The following is a 19,634-nucleotide window of genomic DNA, read 5'->3' as shown; positions in this document are numbered from 1 at the left end:
TTGTTCCCATGATCAGATTTCATTAGAATTACCTTCTACCAAAGATTAAATGGCTAGTTTGGAGGATCTTTGCACCTCACCGTCTAATTACTCTAATTAAGGATGCAGTGAGAAGGATTTTAGAGTCTGATTATGTTGACTCATTTCATTGATGGACCGATCACTGATCAAAACATCTATCCATCAGCAGCACATCACTCAACAGTGACACTGAATGAAGCAAACTATCAACAACCCTTACACTCATACACTGAAGTCTAATAATGAGTTTGCAAGTCTAATAAAGTTTGAAGTAGAAAACAATTGCAATACAACAAAATAAAGTGACCACATCTGTTCCTACAATGAACTCCAGGCAAATCTAAAATTAAAAAAGGTCACTTGCACAGATTCAATTACTGCCAAATAGCACATGAGCAAATGTAGGTCTGTAATGTGGCCAAGCAGCTGAAGCAGGAACTGGAAAAACACCAATGAACAATTTATAGTGACATTCTTTTTTTTTTTATCCTTTATGTATCCTGGGAGGGTCAAATAAGCCTGCTTGCAACTTCCTGCCTCATATGAATGATCCCACACAGCTATACAGTCAGCTGGAAGCTGCTCAGTTCAATACAGTGCTTCACTGGAGCTTACACTCTTTGCATAAGGAAGCAAAGATAAGGAAGGAAAGATATTGTTTATAACAATTTCAGTTTTATTTTTTATAACTAAGGTGATTATTCTTAAAAAAACAAAGTTTTTTGTTGCTCATTTTATCGCTCCCGTTCATTTTTTCTTCAAAATAAGTTTGAGAAACCTGTGGGTTTGTTTACAACTTGTCTGGTTGTCTCAGTGATAGTGTTTGCTGCATCGTTGTACATATTTATAGAAATTTTGTCATGTTTCCAGATCTCTGCAATTACGATGGCGCTATGTAATCATAACATATTACAAAAAGGAAGACCGACTTGAAATAAACTGTGGTTTTACTTTTTTTTAGCAGTGTGGTTATCACTACTCTTTAAGATGATTCTCAGAACACACACACACACACACACACACACACACACACACACACACACACAGCTTCACTGTGAAAGACAGTTGGATCACATGTTGCTACTGCAAACACCTCATTCTTTGACACATCTGTTGCGAATTGCACTTTGCCTCTTCACAATCAATCTTCAGCCTTTTCTGAACTGAGATGGACAACATGTCAGAGAGGAAGAAGAGAGGAGGAGGAGAGAAGCAAGGAGGAAGGAAAGAACAGAAATGTTTCACATAAGTAGCCATCTGTGAGCTCTGATGAACCACTGTTTATATTCCACCATGATGTCTTTTCCTTACATGTCCATGCTTGCTGTCTGTTATGGTATCTCGCTGCTGACTGGTTGCCCACCCGCCCACCCCAAAGTCCCTTCTATTCAGAGGACAGCACTTTAAGCATTTTAAACAACTCAAAATTTCTGCCAACAATAGAATATGTCAACATTCATGAGTGATAACCTTTACTTGCTGTTTCATGAATCACTCAGGTTCATCTAAACACGTTAACTAAAATTGTTCTGATATAATATATCAACACAAGCAGGTCTCTGTTTATCAGCATGCACTTAGCTGCAGGTGACTTGGTGCCAATATGAGGGCATTAGGCCAAGGTTAAGTTGTATTATATAACCTATTACACTCCACTCCAACCTAGAACAACTCCACTGTGCTATTGCTGGACTAACCGCTGTGACGGCACACAGTGCAGAAACTCAAATGGAGCTCTGAAACCAGACTATAAACTGGAGACATGAGACATAAACACACTGAAATAAGTCTTATAAAACACATAAAGAACTTACTGTGGGACAAAGTCACAGTCAGTGACTTGTGTCACCTCATGCCACTTTCTATTATGTAAATTATATGAGCGCAAATTAATATGGTGGCTTGAATGTGTCACCTGAGAAATTAATAGTTCTTCACTGGTAAACTGTAATAATCATTGATTGCAAAAACATTTTCTGCTTCTCATCAGTGGTTTGGACCTCATTTAATTCTTAAGTAAAAGATCAGCTGCCTGTGTTTTAATAAAACAAGATTAACCTTTGAATTAAAGTGTGGAGGCTATAAAGCAATATGAGATGAAATATGGGTAATTTCACACCTCCATAAGCTAGTTTCAATTCATTCAAGTCACCAGCCAATTGTTGAATTTGTTCATTACACATCAAAGGGGGAATATAGAAACTTTCCACATTTGACATTAGGGATTTACACATTTGCACACAGCTGCCACTGTTGGGGATTTACACATTAACTAACAGAGCAGGTTTTCTTGATATGTTAAGACGCCGATGTGTCTCTGACTCAGAAAACTCTGAAGCCAATTAAGCTTTTTTGATTTTCACATGAAATAATAAACACTGATTATACATTAGACAGAAAGCAATGCGATAATTCAGCGACACTCTGTCACCAGACAAACAGAAACTGCTGAAACAAGGCCAAAGTCAGAAGGGGTTGTCCTCTGTACAGTGGCCTCTTCAGGACATCTCACACCCAGCTCTAAATTATCAGACAGGCTCATTTCTTTTCAGTGTGCTGAATGCAAACAGGGAAATATTTATTTGATTTACCATATCAAAGGTTGCTGTTTCAAAGCCTGGTACTGACTGAGAGAAAGTAGATGGCAGATTATGTAATGATCAACAATTGTCAGTAAGGTACATTAGTCCCAAATTACAGAGCAATTACAACAGCTCGGTGGTCAAGAGACAACAACCTGCTTTAAACTGGGAAGTCCCGGTGAGTGTGTTATTGTGCATCATGTGCCGCTGTGAAAAAAGTGTTCTCAGTCAGCCTTCATTGGGTTAATTAAGGTTATGAAAAGCAGACAACCTCAGACAGCAGGCTGAAGTGAAATCGACCTACAGGAACAAGAAGCCAGCATCACAGTTGGGATTGTTATCTTCAAAAGGCAAAAACTCCAGTTGCTTTTCAAATTACAGAAGCTGAAAAAATCCTTTTACACCCCTCCGATCAGATCTCAGTAATCAAAATAATGACCTCTGCTCTGCCTACCGAATGTACTGCTGGTATTACGTCACTATATATCCCTTTGATATAGCCTGTTTAATAATTTACCTCAGAATTACTTTATAACTTTCAATGAAAGTAAACAATGACATGGGGAATTCTCATCTCATAAATACAACGTCACCCTCATGGCTTGGCTTTACTTTCAGTTTTAGCCTAAGTCCACTGTAACATCTTTGATCCCCACAGTAGATCCCACACAGAGTTAAGCTATTATCCTCGTATGACGTAAATAATTTTCCACAGTGAGCAGAGAATAAATGATCTCATCCTCTACATTGTCCCTCCGACATATGCTATGTTGCTTGGCTGTTTGTAGCCTCAACAGCTGCAGACACCAGCACACACACATCCTGTCCCACAGCACACTGAGTCAGTATGACGGAGAGGTCATTATAAAAAAAAGGAAATACAAATCAGAGGGCAAGAAAGTGTGTGTGTGACTCAGTAATATTCCTTAAGTATATTTTTAGAGAGATTAAAAACATCAAGATCTGACACTGAAAACATGCAACAGGATTTTTGGCAACACAAAGTTCTCAATAAATCGATACAGCAACGTTGACTGCTCTATCAACTGTCATTATGTTGGTCTATCATCTTATTTTTGTTTCTAACATTAATTACAATATACAGTCAAATACAAATAAGTTGAAATTTCTCTTGACCACCTGTTTGATGAGAAATTACAACAGAAACACTGCCGGTGCCAAAAAAAGCAGCCGATTTTATGTTGAGTGAGTGAACATTTGCTGCTGTCTACATTTCCTGAAGGAAGTGACAATGTGACCTCAACTGCTCCTTGTACTCAACTGCATCCCACAGAGACAAACTACTTCAGAGACTGTGTGGTGGGAACGTCTCTTTAAACACCAACAAAGTAAATATAGGTCATTAGTTTGTTTCACCTCCCTTATCAAGCCAGCATTAACTCTCCATAATAAACCCATTACTGCCTACCTATCATCCCACTCTCTCTGTATCTCTTCCTATGAATAATCATTTCAGAAATGTCTCACAGAGGGAACAAATAAGTGATTTTTTAGTGCACTAAGTGTTGTCTAGATCAGCCATCTGTCTGCACAAATATAAATGTTCTGTCAAATTGTCTATGAGAGGGAGCAGCTGCAGGGTTTTAGATATGTTGCACAAAACCACTGTTTTTTTTTTAGTGAGTGACAAGTGACAGAATATATTGTTACAACATCAGGGTGTCTTGTGTTATTTCAATGTTATTTTCCTCTTCTTGAGACAATTGTTTTGGCTTCATTTAAGTAACTGCCAAAAAAATACAAGTAGAAGCAAGTAAATTGTAATCATTCATGTATTTCCCTCTTGTTTTTGACAGATCACAGCATTTAAGTCGATACTTAAGCAGTAAACCTTAAGTCGGACATAGCAGAGAGTTAGACGATGCTCCCTCGCAGCTGAGGATGTGTCTGTTTGTCTGCCAAGATTCTCTATAACCAAGCAAATTCATACCTTACTAGGTATTGTTATGAAGTTGCTTCTTCCGCTAAGATGACTGTAATATTTGTTTACATTGTAAACTGTTTACATATTCATCTAAACTGCTCCTCAGGGAATATTTTACTTCACTTGACCTCTCTACTGGAAACTCTTTACTGTCTCACAGAGATGAAATACACCCCCTTCTTGACCTCATTCTTTTGTATGGTTTGTATTACTGATGTACAGACTCCTGATTAACCATTTGAGTCCTTTTTCATTTTCTTTTTATCTACCTGCAAACAAATATGTTGTGAGAAAAGGTCTTTATCTTCAAGCTAAACGGTGCTTTTCGGAGACTTTGATGGATTGTGGCTCCAGGGGATCTGCACCACTGATCCTGAGAGGAATCCAGGGGCCTGTTTCACAAAAGCAATTTACAAACTCTGCTTACACACACATGGCAAATGTTGCCACTTCCCCGTTTCACAGATGACTGCCACTCACAAATTGCAGTCCTCTTGCGTGCTCATGCATGGGTCACAAGTATGGAGTTTCTTTTGATTATTAAAACAAGTCAAAATGAATGTGAGGAAATTATCTCATGTTTGCAAGTCATAGCTTGCATGTTGCAAATAGAACAGGGTCGCAGACACAAAGAGGCTGCAAGAGTCCATCAGTCAACTTTGCAAAGTCAGTCAGCAGCTCCCTTGCTAGTCTTGTTGTGTATATTGTGACATGTTTTTATAACTACTGTGTGAAGTGGAGTTTAAAAAAATGTGTTTGCTAATCTTTACCTTTACTTTACTCTCAGGCAGCAACTAATAATTATTCTCATTACTGGTCAATTTGTAAATTGTCTGTGAAATGTCAGAAAATAGTGAAAAAAGCAGCAAATACTCATAATTTAAAAGCTGGAACCAGTAAATGTATTTCAGCAAATGCATTTTTGATACAACTGAATTTTCTGTTGACTGATTAATAGAATAATCATCTAAACCTACTGTGTACGATTACTGAGAAATTACTAGAAACTCAAATCTTTCACTGTTATCATTTCACAAGATTGCACAGTGATGAATCACAAAACAGCAACCAAACAGGCCATGATAGTCCATTCAAGTTTTGTACAACAACCTGTTCACATTATGCAATCAGGCACCTGTATGGTTGACACCACAAATACTCCAGTATACTCCAGACTATGTTGACAGTACACTTCTATCAGATATATAAAAACTTAACTTAATATGCACCTACTGTAACTAACTATTAGGTTGAATGAACTGGATCAACTCTGTCTTGTTGAGCCATTTAATGCAGCCATTCATTGTCAATAATTTGCTGATCTGTCATGTTGTGTACCACACACATGACTTCCTTCATGCTTCAGTCTGACCACAGCAGGACACAACAACGTTTCTGAAATCCCCACGGAAAAAGAAAACCGAATCTGTTGCTCCTCTTTCTTTTTCTCTTTATCTCCTTTTCTCTCTCTTTCTGTATGTGTTTACCAATGTATCAAGCAGGTAAAGGTGCATAGAGGAGGGTAGGGCAGTTACTCATTACTCCACAGGTAGTAAAACACCTGTCGTACCAAAGCTGTAAATCAACAACATGCTGCAGTTTGAGAAAATCTTATGCTGGTGATTATTTCTCACTATAACACATTTAAACCGTCTTTTCTTTCTGTTTATACAGACTCCCAGCAGTCGAAACAACAAACACACCCAGTCTAACCCCTGTCCAGCGGGGACAACTGTACAAACAAAGCGCACGCTCCTCGTCACAAACGGTCACCGGGACGTTACTCACCCACCAGACGATGGCATAGACGAACAGGGTGAATTTGAGAAAAGCGTAGGAGAATCTTTGACAGTACCGGGTACTGTCGTTGTTGGACATCGCGGCGGCTGCGGACGGTTCACTCCGACGACTCCCTGCTCTGTTGACAACACACTTCCGCGTTGTCGTCGTCACCACACCTGGGGGCGCGCGCGTGTGTGTGGAAGAGATGATGGATGGACGGCAGCAGGTTTAAAGGGAAGAAATAAACCACGAAGAGGAGGTTTACGCTGTTAAAACTGTGTATGTTCACTGAGTGTTTTTCTCGAGTGATTGATGTGAGGGTGAAATACATATGTTTTTAACTACTGAACCTCAAATTTTTTTTTAAATGACTAAATCCCCTCTTTCCAGGGGCGTAGCCAGGAATTACGGGCTCATCACACGTCCTTTTATTTTCCTTTATTTAACCACCAACCTGTATTTGACTCTCGCTGAAATGAAAATATCCTCTAAAATATATATTTTTTTACTATATCTCAATGAAATATTGATTAAAAAATCTAAGATGAGACCTGGTCAAGAAGAAACAGCATATGAACAGAGCTACAACCTGTCTGTAAAAGCTTCCTCCACACCAAGCAAATCTCATGCCTTACACTACCCTGATATATGAATAAATAAATAAATCTGTAGATTCACGAACAGTCTACGAATAAAACTAAGAATCACAAAAAGACATCAAACATGCAAAATACCTAATGACTCATGTTTCCAATTAATATGATAGATGCAAATAGCCTACATCAGTTTCATGAATGTGTGAGTTTTCGGATAGAACATCCAAACGTGGTAGAAATATGAAAAGGAAACACATTATGGCACACCTTCAGCATTTTAACTCTGCTTTTTAATGTAAGTATTTTTTGCTCTAATATGTCAATAAATAGGTGTTGGTGGCACACACTTTATGGATAACAGCAATTTACAGTAAAACATATGTCTTTGCCCCCTAGTGGTGAAGTATAGGCTACTGGAAGAGCACTTGCAAAGGGACCATACAGAATGAGCCACTACTACTTTGTTGTGTCCAGAGAATTTGCTTTGAATTTGCTGTGTTGCCTCTGAATTGGGACGACTGATGAATTGCAAGGCTCTATGCAGCGTCTTTGTTTAGACACACTCTCAAACCACCTCATACAACTTGAAAATGTATGAAAGTTGATCCCCAGTAACTGGTAAATCAATCAATTGAATACTTCAAAATCACATTAAAAAACACATTGTCTCAATAAAATACATGCAAACACATTCTGTAGCCTACAATATTGCAATTCATTGTGTACAAAGTTGACAATTTGACCAGAAAGTAAAAGTGTATGTGTCTAGAAGGTTTTATTTTATTTGACTGCTGTTTTTTAAAATTAAGTCATGCTCAGTTACAAAACTAAAGAAGAGAACAGGTCATTAAACGCCTTGATAAACTAAAACAACAGACAGCCACCATTGGGCTGTCTGTGACTAACCATCGCCTGTACTTGTGTGTCCAACACTGTTGGTTTTAGGCCAGCCTTATCAGCAGCTATTCAGCTGATTAAGCATGTTGAGTCAGTGAGTGAGAGCTGTCTGAGCTGCTGTTCAGTCAAGAGAATCACTATTTTGACCCATCTAGTAGTTACTCCTTATTTATCACTTCCGCCTTTTCTTATCTTCTTCCACAAGCAAAAGACCACGAGCTGACAACACCAGCGCAAAGCAAAACAAAGCAAACCCGAGCAGGTGCGGCTTTTATCAGATACATTCTTAATTTGTATTCTGAGATTAAGAAAGAAAACAGTTTGATCAGATTCTCCTTGGCATGAAAAATGATTGGCTAGTTTGTTTTTATCTGTCTCTCAGTGTTTTTTTTCTGGACTAGAAACACAGACTGCAGGCTAGTCAGCATGCACAAAAGTCTTTGAGGTGCGTTCAGGTGCAGAGTTTAACAGAAGTGAGTTTTAGGTCCTGGATAGTAAGCACTGTTATTCCTCTGTCTATGATACTTCAGCCTCAGATTCACTCAGGAGACCGAACTTGTTCAGTACGGTTACTTCAGTTTGATAGAAACTTTTCATTCCTCCGCCTGTACCCTTCAACATGCCCTTCACCAGGCCCTGCTGGCCAATAAGGATTTGTGCGCATGTGAAAGCACACACATGCAGTACATACTGTACACACACAACAGAGAGAGAAAAAAAAAAGACAAAATGAGTTCAGCTGAAGTCAGCAGGCTCTACCTCTATCCGCTCTTTCCTGTGCAAACGAATGCAGACACATACAGTAGATTTCCCCCGAGAGGGAGGGAGAGTGATAACAGAGCAGGAGGAAGGAGAGACACAAACAGATCATCAAAGTCACCAAAGACATCAAAATGGTAGTTTTGAAAGAATAAAAGCAATGGGAAACACAAGCAAAGACATAACAGTAAGAAAGAGAGGCCTAAAAACCATTACACATTGTACGATAATGTCACAGATTAACTGTTGTTTCCACTTTGTTTCATTGTTTTAAGTAGAAACATGAATAAAGTTTCTGTTATGACCAAACATCACCACAGCACTTTCAGGAAATGTGCACATCATAGGAGCATACAGCAAGTACATGTCACCTTATGGTTAGTGATAAGTAACAAGATTATAAAGTATATATTTGTATATCTCATGTTAAACAAACAGACTCTGTACATTACCAGAAGAAAAAAACTGTTCAGTATATAATAAAATATAGACAAACACAAAACTGCTACCCTCCCCCACATGCACTGTACACAGCAACAGAGCACACAGAAACATGTGCACTTATAAATAAACCAAACACATTTTAATAGATTTATTTGCCGTATGATCACATTTTAAAACCAGCAGGACATAAATACTGACGCATACTGTCTCTATGGGGACATTTAAGTGTTTTGTCATGTTTGAGATGCCACAGCTCAAACTAAAAGTACAGAAAGTAGCGGCAGCTTCACTAAATGTGTGACTGCCAATAACTGCAAACACAGCGCTGTACTTTGCAAGTGCTTTGTGATCAACTCTGTTATCAACCCCTGCAACACCCTCAGATTATCTCAGATAAATTCTCAACCTGAGGAAAAAATTTCATTTAATTCAAATATAAACCATATTCGTCAGTGGAGCTTTAAGGTTGAAACAGAGCTTCCTTCCTACCTGTTTGTTTTTACACTGAGCAACAGAGCCGATGAAATGAATGTGTTCGGGATGTGCAGAGGGCCCAGTATTTTTATCTATATTTGTTGAGGCAGCAAAATTATTTATATTTGTATTTGCATTCAAATAAAAGTGGAGTTTTAGTTTTCATTATGCTTTTAATTTTAGGATATTGAAGTGTTAAAATAAGTGTTTATGAATAAACTATCTTATGAAGGAGGTCCCCACACCCGGTCTCAAACTCCAGTGTCCCAGATCATAGACAACTGCGCTGACTACTGAGCTAAAACCAAGTGCATCACAAAGGCACAGACAGACCTCTACTTCTTTATACGCCCATAATACAGAGACAGCACAGTGTGTAACGTGTAGAGAAGAACTTCAAAGGCGATTACTGCTTTGCACTTTTCATTTATTGCCTATTTTTTACAACCTAATTTTGTGGAAAGGAGAAGGAGAACAACAGGTTATGGAGAGTCCCTTGGGAGCACTTTCCGTGTGTCAGTAGCTCAGCTTTATCTCTGGGGAACACCCCCAACTCCAGGAGTGATGTCCAAACAAGGAAATGTGCATCATGTCGCAGGTGGATGTGACTCCCCTTGTTGAGACCTGCTGATAGACGTGCCTACAACTAGAGTGTGATTAGCATAGGAATGATGTATTGATGTGTTGACAGTGGTTAACTGAGGACAAGACCGAGATCAGCATCACAAAGTTTCACATTAACATGGAAAGATATAGTCCTGACAGGAGCTGCACTTTATGAAGAGGATCTCTGACAGGCTGCAGAAGAAAAGCAGCAGCAAAGGATGGAGAAACTCCCCAACAAGAAGTCATCTCCCACCATCAGCAGCACCATGACACATACCCATACTGCATTAAAGTTTGTCCTCTTCAACCATGTCATGACCCACAAAACGGGTGGTCTCACTCGACCGCCACTACAAGAATGGATCCTTTTGTGATCCCAAGAGTTTTCGTGTAAAACTATCAATACACATAGCAATCATAGGTGTATATTAAAACAAGCATTTTACAGAGGAAGTGAACAGCCATCCACACCCTCACACATATATAGTGAAAAAATATGAATAGTCAGTCATAGCCCTCTTGAGAGCTTTACTTTTTGTTCTCTCCAACCCTGCAGCCCTCTCTGTGTGTCTTCTGTCCGCTGTGCCAAACAAAAATTGAAGAACATGAATAGTTGATAGGCAATCGCACAGAGGACAACCACAGAATTGCTTCAGATTTCAATGGAGCAGGAAATTGATGGCTGCAGAAATTAAAGGTAGCAGTAGAGATTGGGAATAGTTTTTCCTTTGCTTTTCTTACCAACCATGATTTGTACAGCTTTTTCATTCCCCTCTCTCTCATAATCTCACTGATTTGTTCTCTATTTCATTAATACTCTGTTAATCTCTTTCTTGTTTCAGATGGAATCATGCACAGCCAACACATGCCTTTATTTGCACTAACCCTCCCCCCTTCTCTTGCTTAATTTTTCAATTTCACAGTATTCTCTTTCTTTTGTGTAACTACATTACCAGCTATTTCACATTTTAGATCCAGAATCGGAGTGAGCATCAGTCGCTGTTCATTCTTTTTCTGTCTTTCACTCGTTTCACCCTTTATCATCTCTCCCCCTCGCTGTGTGTGGAGTTGGCGCAGCTCCACGCGCACAGTCGCGTGCCTGGATGGCTGCGAGTCTCCGTCACTCTCAGCACCGTAATCAGCAAGCTGCACATTCCAGGAGAGAGAGAAAGAGTGTGTATGTGTGTGTGAAAGAGAGGGTAAAGATGTCTTGATGGATTATTGGATGGACCTGGTTATCCATTACGCAGAAGGAGTCTAATTTCGGGGGCATTATCAGCAATGGATTGGACAAACTGATGGAAAAACAGACAATTTCAGCGTGTAAATAGAGAGGTAAGTCAGATGAAAGTAATAACCTAATAACAAAGATATTGGCTTATTTTTGTAAAAATCACATTGTGATGTATTGATTCATCACTTGTGCTTTTGCGCTTACTGCAGACAAAGCAGCTTATTAGTACTGTGTGTGTCTGCCAAATGTCTGAGCTGTAATACATGTTGGCTCATTCATGTATTTTGCTTTAGAAACAGTTCTTAAAGCATTTTTCCATTCAAATGTAAAAGAAAACAAAGTGCAGTAAGCTTTATTTAACGCACAAGGAAAAGGTATTGTATTGTAAGGTACTGTATGATTAGGTTATCAGTGCACTGTGAAACTTGCCATGTTAGTGATATGGTGTATGATCATTAACTCAAGCTGATGCCCGGAGAGCCAAATGCCTCCACAGTGAAATCTGCCATTTGATATGAATGAGTCCAATCTGAATCGTATAGTAGTTTCAGGTTTCAGAAATTTTGAAATAAAAGTTATATACCATACGTAAAACATTTTTAGGAATAAGGGTCACTACAGTTAAAATAGCCAAAAAAAAGTATATACATGCTATACATGTTCTCAATGGCCAGTTATATTTTTAATGGCTAAAATATTGTTGGAAGAATATTTAAATATTTAAAGATGGCTCATATAAATACAGAAACATTCTTAACATTTGAAAAATCATCGATTGGGAATTAAAAACACATATCACAGGGACACATTAATCAATTACTATCCTCATTATGCCTCATTACGCATGACGCATAACGCACAAACAGCAGTTATGCATGAAGTTTCTGTCACCAGGTGAAAAGGGGAAAGAACATGGACGCTGAAAGTTTTATTCAACACGTTGAACGAGACGTGGAGGGCACTTCGCTGCCGTTATCAGTGACCGCCGACTGGTTGGAGGACGGAAACGAGACGACTGGGAATCAGTTCCAGCAGCCTGACTGGCAGGTGGGAGAAATTCAGAGAGATTAGAGCCTTTAGAGCCAGCTCTCTCTTACTGAGGGACATACAGTATGTGGCATAACTGGGAAGCATTGAGAAGATAATTTCAAGAAAGAATGGATAAAAATGTGCACTACTCTATAAATCTACTAAACCAGGGGAAAAACCATTTATGCTTTAAGAAATTCTGTGTTTAAAATGTGTAGTCTTAATAGAGAGGGTTCTCAAGATGTTCAAGAGTCTTCTGTCTTTGATCTTTCTGTGACATTGGAGACCCAAAAAATATCAAACATCAAAGATATAAAATTAAAATAGAATACAATTACAGTTCACTGAAGTGTTTGAATGGTGCTTTACAGACTGATTCATCTTCTAGACAAGCCAGTGACTTCAAAGTTTAGGGAGGATATTATCTATTATTTTTCCATTTTATATATTTATGTGTGCTCGCTGAGTGCTTTTTGTTTGGGCTTTTTACTATTTTATTTGCCCTGCAGCCCTTTGAACTTACTCTGTGTAACTAACTGCACACACAAAATATTTTTTAGGATTTAACAATCCTCCTCTCCTCTCCTCTCCTCCCCCCCTCTTTCTTCTCCTCCTCTCCTCTTCTACCTCCTCTCCTCCCCTCCTCCTCTCTTCCCCTCGTCTCTCCTCTCCTCCTCTCCTCTCCCACCTCCTCTACTACCTCCTCTCCTCTCCTCCTCTCTTCTCTCCTACTTCCTCTCCTCTCCTCTCCTCTCCTCTCCTCTCCTCGCCTCCTCTCTCAGGTGGCTCTGTGGGCTATAGCGTACTCCCTCATCATCCTGGTGTCCATCACCGGGAACGTCACAGTCATCTGGATTATTCTCGCTCACAGACGTATGAGGACTGTGACCAACTACTTCATCGTCAACCTGTCCTTCTCTGACGCTTCCATGGCAACCTTCAACACTCTTTTTAACTTTGTCTACGCGCTTCACAATGACTGGTACTTTGGCCTGGGCTACTGCCGGTTTCAGAACTTCTTCCCCATCACTGCCATGTTTTCATCAATATACTCGATGGCTGCCATCGCAGTGGACAGGTGAGAAAGCTCTCTTACAAACAGTGCAAAGGCCTTTACATACAGATGGTGTGTGAGGACATAGATTAACTCTAATTTGACCATGTTTAATGTTTCTCAAAGAAGAGTCACATCACATTTAGGTTGAGGCTCTCCAAAGTGCCACAAAAAAGAAAAAGTCAGCACCTAAGAAACGGTTTGGTACCAGCAATTAGACACTAATGGGATAGATGATCCCCATTTACCTCATGTAGGAGCTGCATTATGCAAACGTTCATAGTTTAAAAGGGGATGGATAACCACTTACTGAAAGAGTCCATTCAGCAGTACAAAACCAATCATTATTAGTATTAGCAAATAATACACCCAACAACTTCACTGCTACATAATTACATTATCTGTGATGAATTCACATGTATTTTTTTATGGATTTTAAATATGTTATATTAATGTTATTATCATACTTGTTAATAGTTACAAATTATCCTATACCTGTCATAATTGTTTATGTATCTCATGTATTTTGCTCTTCAGAGGCAAACTCAAACAATATTTTTCATCAGTTAAGTTTTCTCTGGCCCTTTTTCAAGTGTTAAAGGTAGAACAGCAACCACTTCTGATATTTCCAGTCTTTTAGTTGACATAATCATATTATTATTAATAATAATATTATATATCACATGCATCACTTGATATCAGCAGCAGCAGCAGCAGCAGCAGCAGCAGCAGCAGCAGTGAATGTTCACCCAATACAAATGCTACTTGAAGGTGTTATGGGTCAATGGACAGCAGAGTCACAGATGTCATTAATGCTTACTGGAGCATGAATGTTCAGTCTGTTCCTAGTCTGAAACTGTACTAATCACACAATATACTGTAGATACGCAGAGTTACAAATATTTAGTAAATCTGTGTAATCTAATGCAGAGCCTTGCAATAAATTATGTGTTTATGAAGCTCATGTTCATTTTTGAGCCCGTTGTTAGTGGTGGTGTTACATTATGTTATTCTAACAGTTTCTTATGTTTTGTTCTACATCATTAACATGAGGGAAGCAAAATGTAAATACAATTCAGTCCAATACAAAACCGTCACTATGAAAAATGACCATAGGGTTGAATCTATACCTTTCTGACACAGTGTCAACAAAAACATGCAGTGTCTAATAATCTGGCAACTTAATGTAAACTGCAGTTTTGCTGTTCCTGAAGAGAGAGATTCATTTCATTATCTCCCATACGTGTACATAACATACTATATATACATAGCCATCTGTGGCCCAGGACAGATGTAGTGATGAATGAGACATATGTTTGGATCAGACCAAGTGTAAAAATCTGCTTATGATGTGATAATTCCTCCTCATTAGTTTCCAATTTGTGGAATCATCCATTTATGTGACTTTATTCAGGCCTCATCTGTGTTGTCATCAGCTGCAGCAACAGTGCTGAAAATGATGAATTACATGTTAAGCAGATTAACTGTGAAATATAATCTACATTCATCAAATGGTCCAAGGTGTACAATTCTCTGTTCATGTTGCTGCTTGATTGGTGGCCTCTGAAATGCTAGTTCAACTGTAACCTTAAAACAGCTTCAAGAACATTGTGAAGATGTTGGAACCGAGAATGAAAACAAAAACTGAGAGTTAAGGTTGACGTAAAGCAAATTAAGCACATGAGAGATTACATAACAGAGTCAGAATAACTGATTAGATGATGGCACATAACAACATTCTTATTTCATATTTACAGATTATACATTAGATAACCCTTTACATAATTATTTTTTTCATCCATAATATAGTTTCCTTTTCGTTTGTGCCCCCTTTCATTTCATTCTAGGCCACACTTTTCAAAATTGTTCTAACCACAAAAGCAGAATACTATTAAAAAATGTTTGAAATCACATCTCCAATACAAATCATTTTATGCAACATCACACAGTTATTATCCATCAAACTAAAATGAGAACAAGGGCACAACCATTCAAGTACATTCACGTTGTTAGTGCCGAATAATTCAAATTAATGATTCACAGTCATAGATGACCAATTGATTATAACTATGACAATACTGAGTGATGTTATTAAGCAAATGAACATAGAACATTGCATAAGATTCATGATGAGTTGCCATGGCCACTGCAATTACCTGTATTTGTTATAATTATTTCACCTTTTTTAGCATTATTCCATCTGTGTTGACACTTCTCCATGACTACGGTACAAGGCTGCCATCAGTCAAACTAGGCTGACAACTTCTATGTATACATTATAGTACATTTTATTTCTATGTGTATTCAGGTTCTGGATTCTTGTTCATACACCAGCTTTTACTCATGACAATTAATATATCATATAAATGGTCAGAATGATTCTTCACCTCAGTTAATATGTTGTTTGATGAGATGAGACTATTGACTGCAGTCAATACACTCTTTGACAGTACATAGCTGGTCTATAGAGGTTTATATCTAGTCTTTTGTTTTGTTTTGTTTTTTGCCGTGTGGTTTAGAGTAGACCTCTTTTGCATCAAGCTGACCCCCTTTGCTGATGCAGGTATCAAATTCAATTCAGTTCAGCTAAATAAGAGGACATTGTCTTGGCAGCAAGGCAACAGAAAAACACAAACACATGAGCAGAATAAAAACACAATAAGACAACTGAATATATTGAAAGTGCTGCTGGGACACAGTGTAGTCATTTCATTGACTGACTCAAAGTTTGACTGAGCAAAATATAAGGTTAGTACTCTATTTCCGAGAGAAAGTGCCCAATTGATTTTAAAAGCAAAGGAGCCTCCATTCATCATTGTTTTGTTTAAATTACTCTGATTAATTTGCTTTCAGAATGTTGCCTTGGTGTTCAGAAGAAAAGGCAGGTTTCAATACATGCTGCTCAAAGATGAACACATCGCCTCAACTTTTTAATTACCTTAATAAACTTTTTCATCATCCTTCAGGTACATGGCAATCATCCATCCTTTGAAGCCCCGCCTCTCCTCCACCTCTACAAAGGTTGTAATTGCTCTGATATGGATTGTAGCGATCTTATTGGCGTTCCCTCAGTGCTATTACAGCGTGACAAGATTTTACTACCCCAGAACTGTGTGCATGGTCGACTGGCCAGACGATTACGGAGGAACACATCAACTGAGGTGAAATAAAGAGATTATACAAGATTTATTTATACTGTACACACAGTACAGATACACATGTACATATGTTTTGTAGAGTTATATGCATGTTGTCTGCATGCAAGAAGTTTTATGTATTATAATTTACTATTGATCCAAAAACTTAACTATTCATAAAAGTATTAGAGGCAGTCTCTAAACCATCTGTAAGTACGCCATATTTTTAAGTTGTAGCCAATGATCAAATGGCTGTAGAGGAGGAACACTGTGTTGTTGTTCACAAATAAACACATACTGGAGACACACTCACACATGTGAATGCATACTGACATGCAACAAACATGAGACATACTGACATGTCTGTGATAGTGATGACACAACTCTTTCTCTAAGGGGTTTTTGGGTTTTTTTTTCAGTATCTCTCTCCTTCTCTTCCCATCCATAGTTACCAGTTTGCTGTGATATTACTGATCTACTTGCTCCCTCTGCTGGTGATGCTGGTAACCTACAGCTTAGTTGGCCGGACGCTGTGGGGTGGACACATCCCTGGAGAGGCGTCAGACCATTACCACAGCCAGATAACAGCCAAGAGAAAGGTCTCGCACATCTCTTTTTCTTCTGTCATCAACCAAATTGAGAATAATCACCCTCATTATTCTCACATTGCTCAGATAAAACAGGCTGGGTGATATTAAAATGAACAGATTTTAAACTAAATACTGAGTTAAAGCTGACATGTTATTTGAGATGTCCTCCTCTGTGATGTCCCACAGGTAGTAAAGATGATGGTTGTCGTGGTGGTGACCTTTGCTCTGTGTTGGCTGCCCTACCACATCTACTTCATACTCGGATCATTCAACAGAGACATTTATAAGCAACATTACATTCAGCAGGTTAGCAGCCGTCTTTCTTCCTGTTATTACATCATTCTGATTTATTTATTAACGTATTTATTGTGGATCATCTTTCCTTGTCAGGTTTATCTGGCCATATTTTGGTTGGCAATGAGTTCGACCATGTACAATCCCATCATTTACTGCTGCCTAAACCAAAGGTAAAACACATATTTCATGGATTTTGTAGACAGAGCAGTGCGTCAAAACTCAAAACATTTCCCTTATCTCTGCTCTTTCTGTCCCTTTCATGCAGGTTTCGTTCTGGTTTCCGTCATGCCTTTGCTTGGTGTCCCTTCATCAAAGTGTCCGAGGAAGACAAGATGGAACTGCAGCACGTACACACCTTCAGAGTCACCATGACGCGCAGCCAACGCAATAGCAGCACAAATGCGCACACCTCCATCAAAACCAACAGCACCTTTGATCCAAACATGGCTGTCAGTGCTCTGCTCAACACAGAGAGAGATGCTTGCATGCAGCTTAAAAAACACACATCATCAAAGACATTCGGCACACACAACACACATGTGGTGGACAGGCAGGATGATACAAGATCTGCAGCTGCCAAACTCATGGAGAACACCCACTGACAACAGAAACCAACGATCATGTGGATATTCCTGATGGGCAACAGGATTTTTCTATGGTGACATTAGCGCTGATAAAACAACAGATGGAAATCCTGCCAACAGCCAACAACAGTTGGGCAAATGATACTGACATCCATCCCTGTGGAAAATCTTGAGGGAAAGGAATTAAACCCGACTTGGGACCATTTTTGTTACAGTGGTAAATAAATGAATGTCACTATCAACTTTTCATGTTAATACCAAAGTGATCATGTGAAGATGTAAAAATATAGAAAGAGGAAACTGCTGCTATTGGGAAAGACTGAAGATAAATCCATCCATCATTCATTTCTCCTCCTCCCTCCTCCCTCCATCTTCTACTTCCCTCATTCACCAATGCTTTTCCTGCTCCTCTGCTTTAGAGAAAAACTATGAACTGTGGATATTTTGGTGTAATTGTAAAGTTTTTATCTGTGGTTACTGATTTTCAAGAGCATAGAATGGATGAACCGTCCACTGGCATCAGCACCAAGCCTTAATATTGTAGTTTTTGTGTGTTTTCTTCTTTTGACTGCACTGGACTTATTTCAAAAATTGCAGTTCTTAAAGGGATACTTTCTATTTTCATTTCTGTTTGTCACTAATCATAATGCAGAGATACGTTGTTCAGCCAGAGAGCCTGATGTGTGAGAGACTCAGTAGTTTAAAGTTAGCTGTTGAAAGTTCTTTGTCAATGCTGAAATAACTTTAACCAGACATACAGCTCAAGCATTTCCTGCAAGATAATTTGTCAGAATAGTAAAATTCCAACTTGCATATTCCACATCAAAATTAAAAGACACGGAATTAACTATTTAAACTGCAAAATAGGATGACCGTGTAACTTCATGCAGACAAGCAGGACCAAGCATTTTCAAAAACAAATTTTCAAAACACAAGATAGAAAAATCAGTTTCAGTACCAGGGAAGGACCCCCCTCCTGTTTCTTTCATAAATGCAACATTAGCATTGACTCTATGCTATTATTAGACACTATACAAGGGAAATCCACCTTGAATTTACCTTATTTCAACAGGATTTACGGGATGATCCTCATTTTTAATCATCTGGTTAGCATGTATCTGTCGCTGTATAGTACTATTCCTTTCAGAGTGCGTTCATACAGTATGTTGCTCATATATTGTGATTTCACTGGTTCATACAACTAATATTTTCTTATGGTCAGTGTACAGTAGAGTCAAGATTAAAAAGTGCTGCTACTTAGAAGAATCTGATGTGAAATGTAATCTATTGCGTTTATTAATGTAAAATATGCTGATGACGTGGATGTGTAATGCACACGTACAGTCGGGTCATGATGTTGTAAATAATAACTGTCAGCGTTAACAATTCAGTCAATGGCTGAAAACCTTCTGATTCCTTGAAACAACTTTTAAAATACACACAGTGACATTGTGAAACATCTGCATTTGTTGTCTACACAAAACGGAAGGTTAGTCTCTTGTGGCCTAAATAAAAGTTGATATGTTTAATAAATGTGACAGAATACGTATGTGTGTGCAACAGCTATTCGTATTTGACAGTCATGTGGTGCAGCCCTTCAGCT

General features: G+C 38.6%; 2 protein-coding genes across 2 annotated transcripts in view; one reads left to right on the top strand and one right to left on the bottom strand.

Annotated features, from left to right (window-relative positions):
* Positions 1-6,500, bottom strand: part of tspan15 (tetraspanin 15) — a 32,662-nt gene extending 26,162 nt beyond the window's left edge. The window contains exon 1 of the mRNA XM_067591730.1: positions 6,337-6,500. Coding sequence (XP_067447831.1) covers positions 6,337-6,426 — 90 coding nt within the window. The 5' untranslated portion in view covers positions 6,427-6,500. The remainder of the gene's footprint in view (positions 1-6,336) is intronic.
* Positions 6,501-11,189: 4,689 nt separating this feature from the next.
* Positions 11,190-19,580, top strand: tacr2 (tachykinin receptor 2). The gene is made up of 8 exons (XM_067591719.1): positions 11,190-11,441; positions 12,235-12,387; positions 13,152-13,447; positions 16,390-16,584; positions 17,009-17,159; positions 17,337-17,456; positions 17,541-17,617; positions 17,713-19,580. Exons 2-8 carry the CDS (start codon positions 12,253-12,255, stop codon positions 18,047-18,049), a joined length of 1,311 nt encoding a protein of 436 aa, XP_067447820.1. The 5' UTR covers positions 11,190-11,441; positions 12,235-12,252; the 3' UTR covers positions 18,050-19,580.
* The last annotated feature ends 54 nt before the right edge of the window (positions 19,581-19,634 follow it).

Source organism: Thunnus thynnus, chromosome 1, assembly GCF_963924715.1.
Source record: "Thunnus thynnus chromosome 1, fThuThy2.1, whole genome shotgun sequence".
Lineage (NCBI taxonomy): Eukaryota > Metazoa > Chordata > Actinopteri > Scombriformes > Scombridae > Thunnus > Thunnus thynnus.
Note: the sequence above shows the minus strand (reverse complement) of the source record. Positions and strands in the feature narration are given on the sequence as shown.

What these genes read in the sequence shown, in the direction of transcription:
- tacr2 (XM_067591719.1), top strand. Translation starts at nt 12,253, where the DNA reads ATGGACGCTGAAAGTTTTATTCAACACGTTGAACGAGACGTGGAGGGC. An exon ending in TCCAGCAGCCTGACTGGCAG is followed by an intron (nt 12,388 to 13,151) that starts GTGGGAGAAATT and finishes CTCCTCTCTCAG; the next exon opens with GTGGCTCTGTGGGCTATAGC. An exon ending in GCTGCCATCGCAGTGGACAG is followed by an intron (nt 13,448 to 16,389) that starts GTGAGAAAGCTC and finishes ATCATCCTTCAG; the next exon opens with GTACATGGCAATCATCCATC.